General features: G+C 36.1%; 1 protein-coding gene across 2 annotated transcripts; it reads left to right on the top strand.

Moving 5' to 3' along the window:
• Positions 1–295: 295 nt before the first annotated feature.
• On the top strand, positions 296–8,536 carry LOC110030669 (plastid division protein PDV1). Of its 2 annotated transcripts, none has more exons than XM_020733506.1 (3): positions 296–748; positions 3,669–4,124; positions 8,403–8,536. In XM_020733506.1, the coding sequence occupies exons 1-3, from the start codon at positions 428–430 to the stop codon at positions 8,505–8,507; spliced, it is 882 nt and encodes a 293-aa protein (XP_020589165.1). In that variant the 5' UTR covers positions 296–427; the 3' UTR covers positions 8,508–8,536. The 2 variants fall into 2 exon arrangements, with proteins under 2 accessions (XP_020589165.1, XP_020589166.1); XM_020733507.1 differs by lacking the exon at positions 8,403–8,536 and adding an exon at positions 4,305–4,686.
• The last annotated feature ends 1,916 nt before the right edge of the window (positions 8,537–10,452 follow it).

The raw sequence follows: 10,452 nt of genomic DNA, 5'->3' as shown, positions 1-10,452 counted from the left end.
TTAAAAAAAGATAAATACACATGACATGAATGGTATGTATTTAAATCCTTATATATGAGAATTGTATGATAAGATATGAATGTAAATCCCCCAATTAAAATTACCGGTTCTAGATGACATATGAAAGATTCGGTGAAGTTTAGGTGTTGGACACGTTACACGTACACATAGGAATTGATTGGTAAGATTGTAAATCCCCTTTTATGTATTCCACACTTGCCGGGCCTTTAAGCGGTGACCATGAACCCCGGTGGGCCCCATCATCAGCCGTCCCTCACTAAATGAACGGCCAGATCACCCCATTTCCTTCTCTCCCTCCCAATTTTCTCGTATTTTTTTAGCTTCTCCCTCTCTTTTCCCGTTCCGCCGAAGCCGCGTGCGCGGTTTCGAGCACGACCTGTGGGATTCGGAAACCCTAACTTCCCGGATGAAATGGGAGATGGAGATGGAACAGATAGAAGCTGTCCTGGAGAGGATCTGGGACATCCATGACAAGATCAGCGACGCCATCCACGCCATCTCCCGAGCTCACTTTTTGAAATCGATTAAGAATCTCTCCCGGCCTTCTCTGGAGAAGAAGCGTCTGCCGAACGAAGAAGTGGGTGATGGATGCGACGAAAGGAGATGTGGGTACGTTTTCGTTAAGGGTTTCAGGGCGGATGAGGACGCCGCCCTCGCTGAGGCAAGGAGCCTCAACGCCATTAGGTCTGCACTGGAGAACCTCGAGGATCAGATCGAAGTCTTTCATGTGAGCCTTCTCTTATTGCATTCCCCATTTCTTCTCTCACTTCAGTGCCAAATTTGTACGTAGGCATGGGGTTTCATGTTTTCCTTCTTCAGATTCATCCTTACGATATAAGTGCTGATATTGTTTTTACTGTTTAGGATTGAAAGCTAATGGATTATGGTCTGGAATTTTTTATTTGAGTTACGTATTTGCATTTTTCTTTTGCTGATGTTGTTTGGCATATTGAACTCATTATTAGGTACGAATTCTAGTTTTAATGTTTACATTTTGTGTGGAAACATTACTGTTTGGCTAAGAGCAAATTTAAAATCTGAGCCGTATGATGATTCCTTTTCTTTTTCCTGTTCCACAACTTTGCCCAGAGAAAGTTCCGGCATGCTCTTTTTACTCCTACAAGTTAGGAATCACCACACGTTGTAACTAGTGCATTAATAGTCTCTTTTTGCAATTGATCATACAATGATTGGGCTGAAATAAAGTAAATCGCAGGCAATTGTCCTAAAATCCTTTTTAACATTTTTTAAAGCTAGTCCTCAAGATTTTTTTGATTGCTTGACATACTTTTGACCTGATTTTGAAGTGAGTGAAAGCTTTGTCTTAATCGTATGATTGTTGGGGCCTTGTCCACACAAAATAACACTAGGATATCTTTGGAAAAAGTTAAACAAAGATCTGCGGTTTAGGGTAAAAGTCTTCAGTAATGGAGTTTGTTTGCGTTTATTAACTATGCATTGTTTGTTGTTATTTAAATAGTAATGTACAAACAATCTCGAACAAGCTTTGATTGTTTTTTTTTTTATTTGTATTATATGTTTGCTAGAATATCTCTGTAAAACAAATCACCGGTCACTCTTTTCTTCCCTTTATTCTTTTTGTTTTTTGTGCTATTTGTTTGTATTTTGTAGCTCCTTTATAAATGGTGTCTCTATTCAAGTCGATGTTCTGTTTCACCTTGCTTTTGAGTAGCCAAGTATCATATTTTCTCTGCACAAGGGACTGTTGTTCCTGTTAAAAAAATTGGTTCTCTTAATTATTTTTTAATTTCCATTTAAAAATTATCGAACAATGCGAAGAATACATTTTTTCCTTGGATAGAATGCTAAAATGACAAAATTTTTGTGTCCACCTGTTTTTTAAAAAATTTGATTTCCAATTCCTTATTTACATTTTAAATGTTTTTCTCAGGTCTTGTATTATATTGTTATGAGGACTTTGAATAGCAGTGTAATAAGCTTCTAAACCAAGTAATACTCAATACCTCCAGTGCATTTAAACATGGCATGCATCTTTAATTTTTATCCCTTTTGTTTCAAATTCAGTTGTTTTTGTGTTTATTTTTTGGTTGAACTGAATGCTCTCTCGCTTTTTATTTGAACTTCATTTATATCGTATGCCTTTTGTTTTAATTTTGTATTTAGTTAGAGGTGCAGGTTTAATTGAAAAATAGATTGTCTGCACTCTCTAATAAACATGCTATTTATTAGCCAAATGCAAGAAAATATTTTCAGGCAGCAACGCACAAAAATTTTAAAAGACTGCCCATTCCCTTTGGATCATTTAACTTGAGAATGTTAAGGCTTCATTCCATTATGTGTTCTATTTGTTAAAAAATTAAAGCTTTTGCTCTCTCAGAGATGAGAAAATGTTTTGTAAATGTGTTGCTTGGTGAAAGGTTCTGTATTTCAGTGGTTAAACAACATAGTCTTTTCTCAAGGTCACAGTTTTGAACCACATAATTTTATATTCCATAAAAATAAAGGTTGTGGCCTAATGCCTATAGAGATGGGCATGCCCTATTGGCTTTGAATATTTCATTTTATATAGGAAAAAAAAAATTTGCAAGATTTTTTACTAGCAAAACAAGATCACTACCAAATAATATTCTTAATGAATAGCATACATTTTATGCTTTTTTATTTATGAGCAACTACTATGGATTATCTGCTTACAAGGTCATACTCTTTTATAGGATCCCGTTGTATTTCATTAATCCACATAATGTTTTATTATGAAAACTTTATATGATGCGTAAATCAGCTTTTATGAAGTTACTACTTATCTCGGCTATGCTTCTTTATTTTTGTATTGATTGTTTTTTTTTTTCAATCTATGCTTTTCTAATGACCTTGTGAGTTATCGTTTAAGTTCCTCAGGGACAAAAATGAACACATGTTACTTATAATTGAGCTTTTACTATTTCAACATGTTTCGTGTTTGCAATCCTACTTTATAATACATGTCTAAAGATTTTTTTTTTTTTATCTCGTGATAAATGAAACTTTTGCGTTTGTTGGCATGATTTTTGCGATCTTGTAACATTTAGTTCTCTTCTTACCTGTCTTAAAGCTAAGTAAACATTATTTAATGATTTATCCTTGATTTTATGATCTGTGCTTTCTTATGACCTGAGATTAACGGATTTGTTGTAGCCTACAATAAGTAATAATCATTTATCATGTGCTGTCATGTTAATACAGAGTAATATGCACGCCCTCTTTATAGGGAAATTTACATTACCGAAAAATTCTTATGTATTTACATGTCTAACGCCTAAACTCTTGAATTCACATTTATAAAATTTTTATGTAAGAAACCCATATATGAAAAGGTGCATCTAACTTTTTAAAAGTTGGAGATAATGATTTTTTTGACTTGATATTAAACATTGAGTGCTTTGCATGTAAACATTAAAAATTGTGTGTTAGTTATGTGATTTCATAAGAATTGTGTGGTATTGTATGTAAATTCCCCCTTTTTTATTGGTTATCTGAATGCATATTGGGAGACACAGTACAACGTAAGATGGTTTGTTCTTTAACACGTACTCTTACCTTACCATCAAAGTGCAACTAGCATGCTTGTGCATAAAACCTCGAAATATAATCCTTTTAACTGTATGTTAGTGCATCACATCTTGCAGACCATACAATCACAGCAACAAGCAGAGCGAGACGCTGCAATAGCACGGCTAGAACAGAGTCGTATTATTCTGGCAATGAGACTTTCTGAACACCAGGGGGAAAAACATAAGTTTATTGAAGAAGCCCAAGCATTTCTTTCGGATGTGCAAGAGGCTAGTCAATTCATTGCTCCAGAGAACCTATTTGTAGAACCAAAAACTCAACCTAGCGAAGTTGCCGGCACTGAAAAAGAATCCAAACCACACACATTCATGCAGATGTTGATTTCTAGCCTTGCACTTGCCAAATCATCACTTAACTTGGATAAGTTTAGTGGTGTCTTAGGCAACGCTGCTCTCTTTGCTGTGAGTATGCTGGCCTTACTACAGATGCAACAGGCAGCCCTCAAACATGATGCTCCCGCTTCATCAATCCGAAGTTCTTACAGGAGCAAGAGTGAGAGAACGGCAGCTAAGGTAGATTTTTCATCCCAATCAGAACTATTGCAGTATTTTGATGTATACTCAGCGAGGGGCTAAGTGAACAGTGGTTTGGCTTCTGGAGGAAAGTTGCTTTTTTTTTCTTTTTTTTTTTTTTTGTACATGTTTTTGGTAGTGTAATTTGTGTCCTGATGATTGTTTTTTCATTTTTCTTAGTTCTGTTTCAGTGATTCGATGCTAAAGGAATTACTAGTGATGTCTTCATCAGATTAGATGAGGTTTACTTTATGCAAACTTCTTCAACTTACGCACTTGGTATTGCAAGAGTGATTCTGTTATCCTTCTGCATATCCGCCACCTTTTTACTTAATCCATGTTCCTTTTAGAGGCTCCGCTGATTGGCACATGATCATCTCTACGAAGGTGATCATGTGGATGTTTATATATATATCACCATTTTTAGTCCCCTACATAGAGATGATCATGTGGAAGTTTATAACCAATCAACGAGGCCTCTAAAAGGATCATGGATTAAATAGAAAGGTGGCGGATATCAGAAGGATAATAGAATCAAGTATAATATTTATTTTATTGGGACCAATTTTTTATGTCAAGTGTGTAGGATATCCACTTAATGATTTGAGACTTTCTCATTCATACATAGCTTTTCGTAGTTAAAGACATCCATTGAAATCTTATGATATGTGTTTTGGGCATGAAATCAGGGTAGATGTTGATTCAGCCTTATTCGGGAAAACTCACTCTTGGGTGGGTCAGTTTTGATATGGGATGCTTCAGTTGATTATTTTAATGCTTAAAGAACTTGCCTCACCCATTTAGAGTCTCCCTTGGTCAAAAGAAGTCATAGAACCCTCTTATGTGTGTTTCGAAGAATATCAGACTTTGTTTCGATGTACTTGCACAATGGTCTGGGATCCTCATATATACTAAAATGTTTAATATAAAATCTTCAAAATATTTATTTTTAAGTCGTGGGGCTGTATCTCTAATGATATATGATTTATAGATCAAATTCATTCAACGAGCATCTGGACGTACATTTAAGACATGAAATTAGGTTTTGAGTCAATCCGATCGTGTCTGGAACTGGTCTTCCTTAGTTGGCACCCATTCTTGATATGATATGTATGGGACATTCATTTGCATGAAATGAGATCATATTTCATCCATTTAAAATTCTCGATGGTCAAGGGAAAAGATACAACCCTCGTGCAGACGCTCCAAGCACAAACCTTGAGCTTGAGATCGGCTTAGTTGTGCCCAGGATTTGTCATTGTTGATTGACATTAATCTTGATAAATGCATGTTAAATTCTATTTTAATGTTTAAAACTCATTTCCAATTTATTTGGAGCTTCCTATAGTCAAAGGAGTCCAAAAAATTCTTCTACACACGTTTTTGGCTCAAACTGGGGCTTGAATCGGCATAGCCACGCCCCAAAGTAGCATACTCACGCCATCCTTGCTTAGTCTGGGCGTGACCACGCCCCGAGCGCAACCAACAAGCTAAAATGTTGACTTTTTGTCCCCCACTTGGTTTCTAGAGCATGGATTGGGTATGGGATGAATGTTAGGGATCCAATACATCCCTCCATAAAAACACACCTCTCCAACATCCAATAGCATGTGTCCTAGGTGGGTTAAGCCTATTAATTTATGGCTTTTGGAGGGAAAAAAACCACCAATACATGGGCTTGTTGAGGAGAGCTTTTTGGATCCAAATTTCATTTGCTTGGGAGAGAGTTTTGAGCTAACGTGTGCTTGAGAGAGCTAAAGGAGATGTGGAGAAAACTTTTTGGTGATAAAATCTTGCCTTCTTCCTCTTCTACTGTGTTTACTTCACCCTCTATTATGTTCTCCTCTTCTTAACTTCATCCACCCACATAATTTTTTGAGGAGAGTGTGAGATAGAGGGGTGTTGGAGAAGCATTTTTGCAAGGAGAAGCTACATCATCTTAGCGGTGGAAAGCAAAAGGACAAGTTGAGAGCACACGTCCGCAAACATTGCGCGGGTGAAAATCTTTTGAACTCCTATTTTCTTACTTTTCGTAGCAAAACCTTGGGATTTTGGTATTAGAGAACTAAGTAGGCTATTGTTAGATGTGGCTACTAGGTTAGGTGCCTTTTCTTGTGCTTCCTGCTATGTTTCCCTCGAGATTTCACATTAGCCCTAGTTCATAAATGTGTTTGGCCGGGATTACGATAATTCTGTGATTGCTTTGGCGGCTTCATTCTTGATGAATGTGTTGAAGCCACCATTCAGACCTAGAGAATGAGGTATTTCTTTTGACCCCTTGTTCCCTAGATGTCCATAAGAAACTTTCATTTCGTGAAGGCTTTCTCTCATGGAAAAGCCTTTCAACATGTTGTCAAGCAATTAGAGATAGGCCATTTGTTACGTTGTGTAACGAACGACGGCTATGACTTCATCCCAACCCTAGGTTCCCGGTGAGATCGTTGGGAGAGATAGGTTTTTCCTCAAGCTCTATTGGGCTCATCTTTATGTGTGGATATGCATCTCATGAACATATATATGTTGAGCAAGGTGCATGAAGCTTGGAAAGTTGCTTGGCAAAACAAATTTTTTTTTATCACATGGTTATAAGTATGTGGAAAGTATTACTTTATTTTTGTTTGTGGTTTAATGCTCTAATGCATAAAAAAAATGTTTATTTTTGCTTGTGATTGAACATTAAATCAAGACACTTTCCATACATTGCACATGTGAATACATCAATATCATACTAAAACATATATATATATATATATATATATATAGCTATGTACATGCACACACACATATAGGGTAAAGGTCAATATATATATATATATAAGCTTAATGCTCATACTTTCATATTTATGATGCATGAAAATATATGTTAGCTTAATGGCTACTGTCAAATGCAAGGAAACCATATTTGCTTGATGTTATATTTCCTATAATCATATTATAAAAGAAACATTTTTGAGTTTGATATTTGCATGAGTTTATTCAAGGCACATGTAAAAACAAAAAAAATATATTTTCAGTTAATTTCCAATTCATGCCAAATGTAAACATGTTTTTTGTCTTCATACTTGGTTTGTCATGCATGTATACATATTTGTGGACTTTGTGCCTAGCTCTTCATGCATGAGACATCATTTTAGCTTGATGATTAGTATTTATGCATAAAAATATTCATGTTTAATGATCCATGCTAGTCTTGGCATTGATAAAATTATATCATTGCCATGAGTTAGTAATGTTTGTTGCCATATTTGCCTTGTTAGCATCTAATGGCCATTGCGATCCTAATTGATCTTCTATGTGAAGATCTTAGTCGACCGATATCCATGCAACATTGTGCGCTTGGCTGTCTCATCTTGTGCGTATGAATGTTAGAAAACCTACATTTGCATCTGCACTAGCGCTTCCGTTATGAATACATGTCACCACATGTGTATGACCAATGTTTGTTAATTTGATGATAGTTTATAACTATCATTCGACATTCGATGTAGTTGCTCACGCCTCGATAGAGAAGTCGCATCATGTTAAATCATCTGACGTGTTTATCATGATTATTCCTAATTTCCCCAAAAACCTTCACATATTTACACACTAGTGATCTGATCACCCTTGGCGACATCCTGAATGATCATAGCCTGACCAGCCTTAATGGAAAACCTTCTCTCTAGAAGAGTGACCTGAGGTTTGTCTTGATGAAATAACAAGCCTTGCTTGTAAGTATATCTTAGTAAGCAATGTGAGGTATTTCATCAAGATCAACACATTTATGATTGTGCTCAAGATACAAAAACGTTCAAATACGCCACTTTGCATGCCACACTTGCATTTAATAGCCCTATTTTAAAATGAGAAAAATATATTTTTGATTAGCGCTATCCACCTTACTTTTAAAACTACGCTACTAGCAAATTAAACCATATGTGAGGTCAACTCTTTTAAAATGTTATCTCATGGGTGATGCACATTAGATCTCTTGGACCTTCAAGATGGCGTTGGTGTCAACAACCCATCAAAGCCATATACCAGAATTAGCTGCACACTTTCTGCACACACTTAGACGCTGTGTTGGAACACATTTGCTTTGGATGCTTACTAGACTAGGGCTAGGGTGTAGTTAGGATTTTTGTTTACGTCTTGACTCTAGGTAGGCATTTTGCTTGATGCTTTATCTATTTACTGGGTGTGAGACATGCGTACTAGTATATTATGACAGTTTGCTTGCAGTGTGTCATGCTCAACAGGGAGGGACTGTTATGATTTTATCCAATGCATTTTTTGCAGGTGCTATTTGGTCTCCCTCCCATTGAGCATGGTTCATCACGTCGTGCCCGCGTAACTGTTATGCTAATTTGTAGAGTCCCTTTGCAGTGTCTATATCAAAAATAAGGTACGGGCTCGGGTTCCAAGCATTTGTCGTTCGGAATGGTGTGGTGTGGACTAGGAGCAGAAACCTGTGTCCCGTACCTTAAGTTTGAATCTATATTGTTATATAGATTTAGAACCATGTATGTATGCGTGAAGCCTGACCACTTTTTTGTATTTCTCAGATATATTGTCGATTAAGCAATACCAGGCCTATTTTATTCTTTCACTTGGCATGTTTACTTTTCATATTGTGTGTTAACTTTCCTCTTCCTTTGATTGCTGGTTTGTTTGGTGAGCTCCTCTGAAATGCAATTTATGCTCTTTAAGGACCCTAAAATTATAATTATTCTACAAAAATCGTAATAATTAAAAGATTAAGTCTAACAAAATTTTAGGATTAAAATTAAATATATTTTCAAAATCAACATTATTTTTCTGCTAGGCATTCATGTTGGTTTTTAAACGTGTTGCAAGCATGGCTCACCCAATAATGAATTTAATATGGTCTTCACGTATAAAGACCATTCTAGGCAATAATATCATCATATTTGTATGTCTGGAGGAGAAACCCTCGTGCTTCTCCAATTTGACTGGCCAAACATTAGTTTCTACTTAGGTGGTTGTCTAGAGTGAGCATAAGGTGTTGGAGACTCCCTAACCCTAACGAGTGATGAGATTTTTTTGAGTGTCTTCAGCTTGCTAAGCTCAACCTCTTTTTGCCTTTCCAGAGGCGTCCTTCCCACCTTCTTGGTAGGTGTAAGTCTCATGTTTGTGGATTCCACCTTTAGAGCGTCATAAGGCTATAGAGTCCTCTTTTCTTTGGCTTTAAGGCTACCAAGGTATCCTTGAATGATGCAATTCATAGATTGCTGGCAAGGAACCTCTAGTCGAGTTGGGTCAATTTCCTTCACAACCAGGTAAACTTAAAGTCTCAATAGATTGAGATGATGAATCTATGATATCTTGAACCGACTATGTTTACCATATCAGGATTATTTTACCTTTTCATTGATTAATCCCATTAAGTCCATTCATTTCCTTGGAACCTCATTGATGTCGTCTAGCGGGCCCCATTTTACCGACAAACCACTATCTGTTTGGGATACAATGATTCACCTTCTATCCTTATGGCACGGTATGACCTCGAAGCAGTGGGATAATTTTGCTTGACGACCTGGTTACCTCATAAAGCCTTAGTTGTTGATTAGTCGTCGTCTATTTGGGATGTTAGAGATTCATTATGTAGCCTCGCAACTCGGTATAGGGTTTGAAGTCCCGAGACGTTCTTATTCGATATAAACATCTTCTTTTGACACACACTTCAACTAGTTATTACGAAGCATAAACAAAACTCTTATTATTGAAAGTATTCTTAGGTAACCCCCAAAATGTATTTAACTAAAGGGATACGTTTCTTTGGAAGTTGTTCTTGACTCTAGAACAAAAATGTTCTTTTTTGTTCTCTGGTTGTGGGTAGGTTGTATAGAGATTCTTTGCTTGAATATTGGGTCTCGAGGTATTTCGATCCAGTCTCGTTCTAGACGTATACTCTCGACCTATCGCACAAAGTTTGCCCTACAAATGCTCTACATGTTCATTTTTAATATGTTTGCCTATTTTTGTCATATATCTTCATTTTTGCAATTTCTTTCTCCTACGTATCATTTTGATTATCTAGGAGAGAGATTTACTTGGAAAAAAGAAATTATACGACAACACATACACAAATAAATAGATAAACTAGAGACTTCAATTTCAAATAAAAAGAACCATATTTCAATTTCAATTTCAACACATACACAAATTATATGACTAAATTTATTTTTAAATAAAAAATTTAAAACTTTTATTACTCAAATTAACTATTTATTAACACTTTTCCTGCTGTTTAATGTAGGGCATAACCTAATCATATGTGTATAAACAAACTGATATTCGAATTTAGTCAAGAAACACAAACTCAGGG

Source organism: Phalaenopsis equestris, unplaced genomic scaffold (assembly GCF_001263595.1).
Source record: "Phalaenopsis equestris unplaced genomic scaffold, ASM126359v1 Scaffold000750, whole genome shotgun sequence".
NCBI classification, from domain to species: domain Eukaryota; kingdom Viridiplantae; phylum Streptophyta; class Magnoliopsida; order Asparagales; family Orchidaceae; genus Phalaenopsis; species Phalaenopsis equestris.
Note: the sequence above shows the minus strand (reverse complement) of the source record. Positions and strands in the feature narration are given on the sequence as shown.

Bases quoted from the DNA above. Each gene is read 5' to 3' on its own strand.
- LOC110030669 (XM_020733506.1), top strand. From the start codon at position 428: ATGAAATGGGAGATGGAGATGGAACAGATAGAAGCTGTCCTGGAGAGG. The intron at 749-3,668 runs GTGAGCCTTCTC...CACATCTTGCAG, and splicing joins ATCAGATCGAAGTCTTTCAT to ACCATACAATCACAGCAACA. The intron at 4,125-8,402 runs GTAGATTTTTCA...CATTTTTTGCAG, and splicing joins GTGAGAGAACGGCAGCTAAG to GTGCTATTTGGTCTCCCTCC.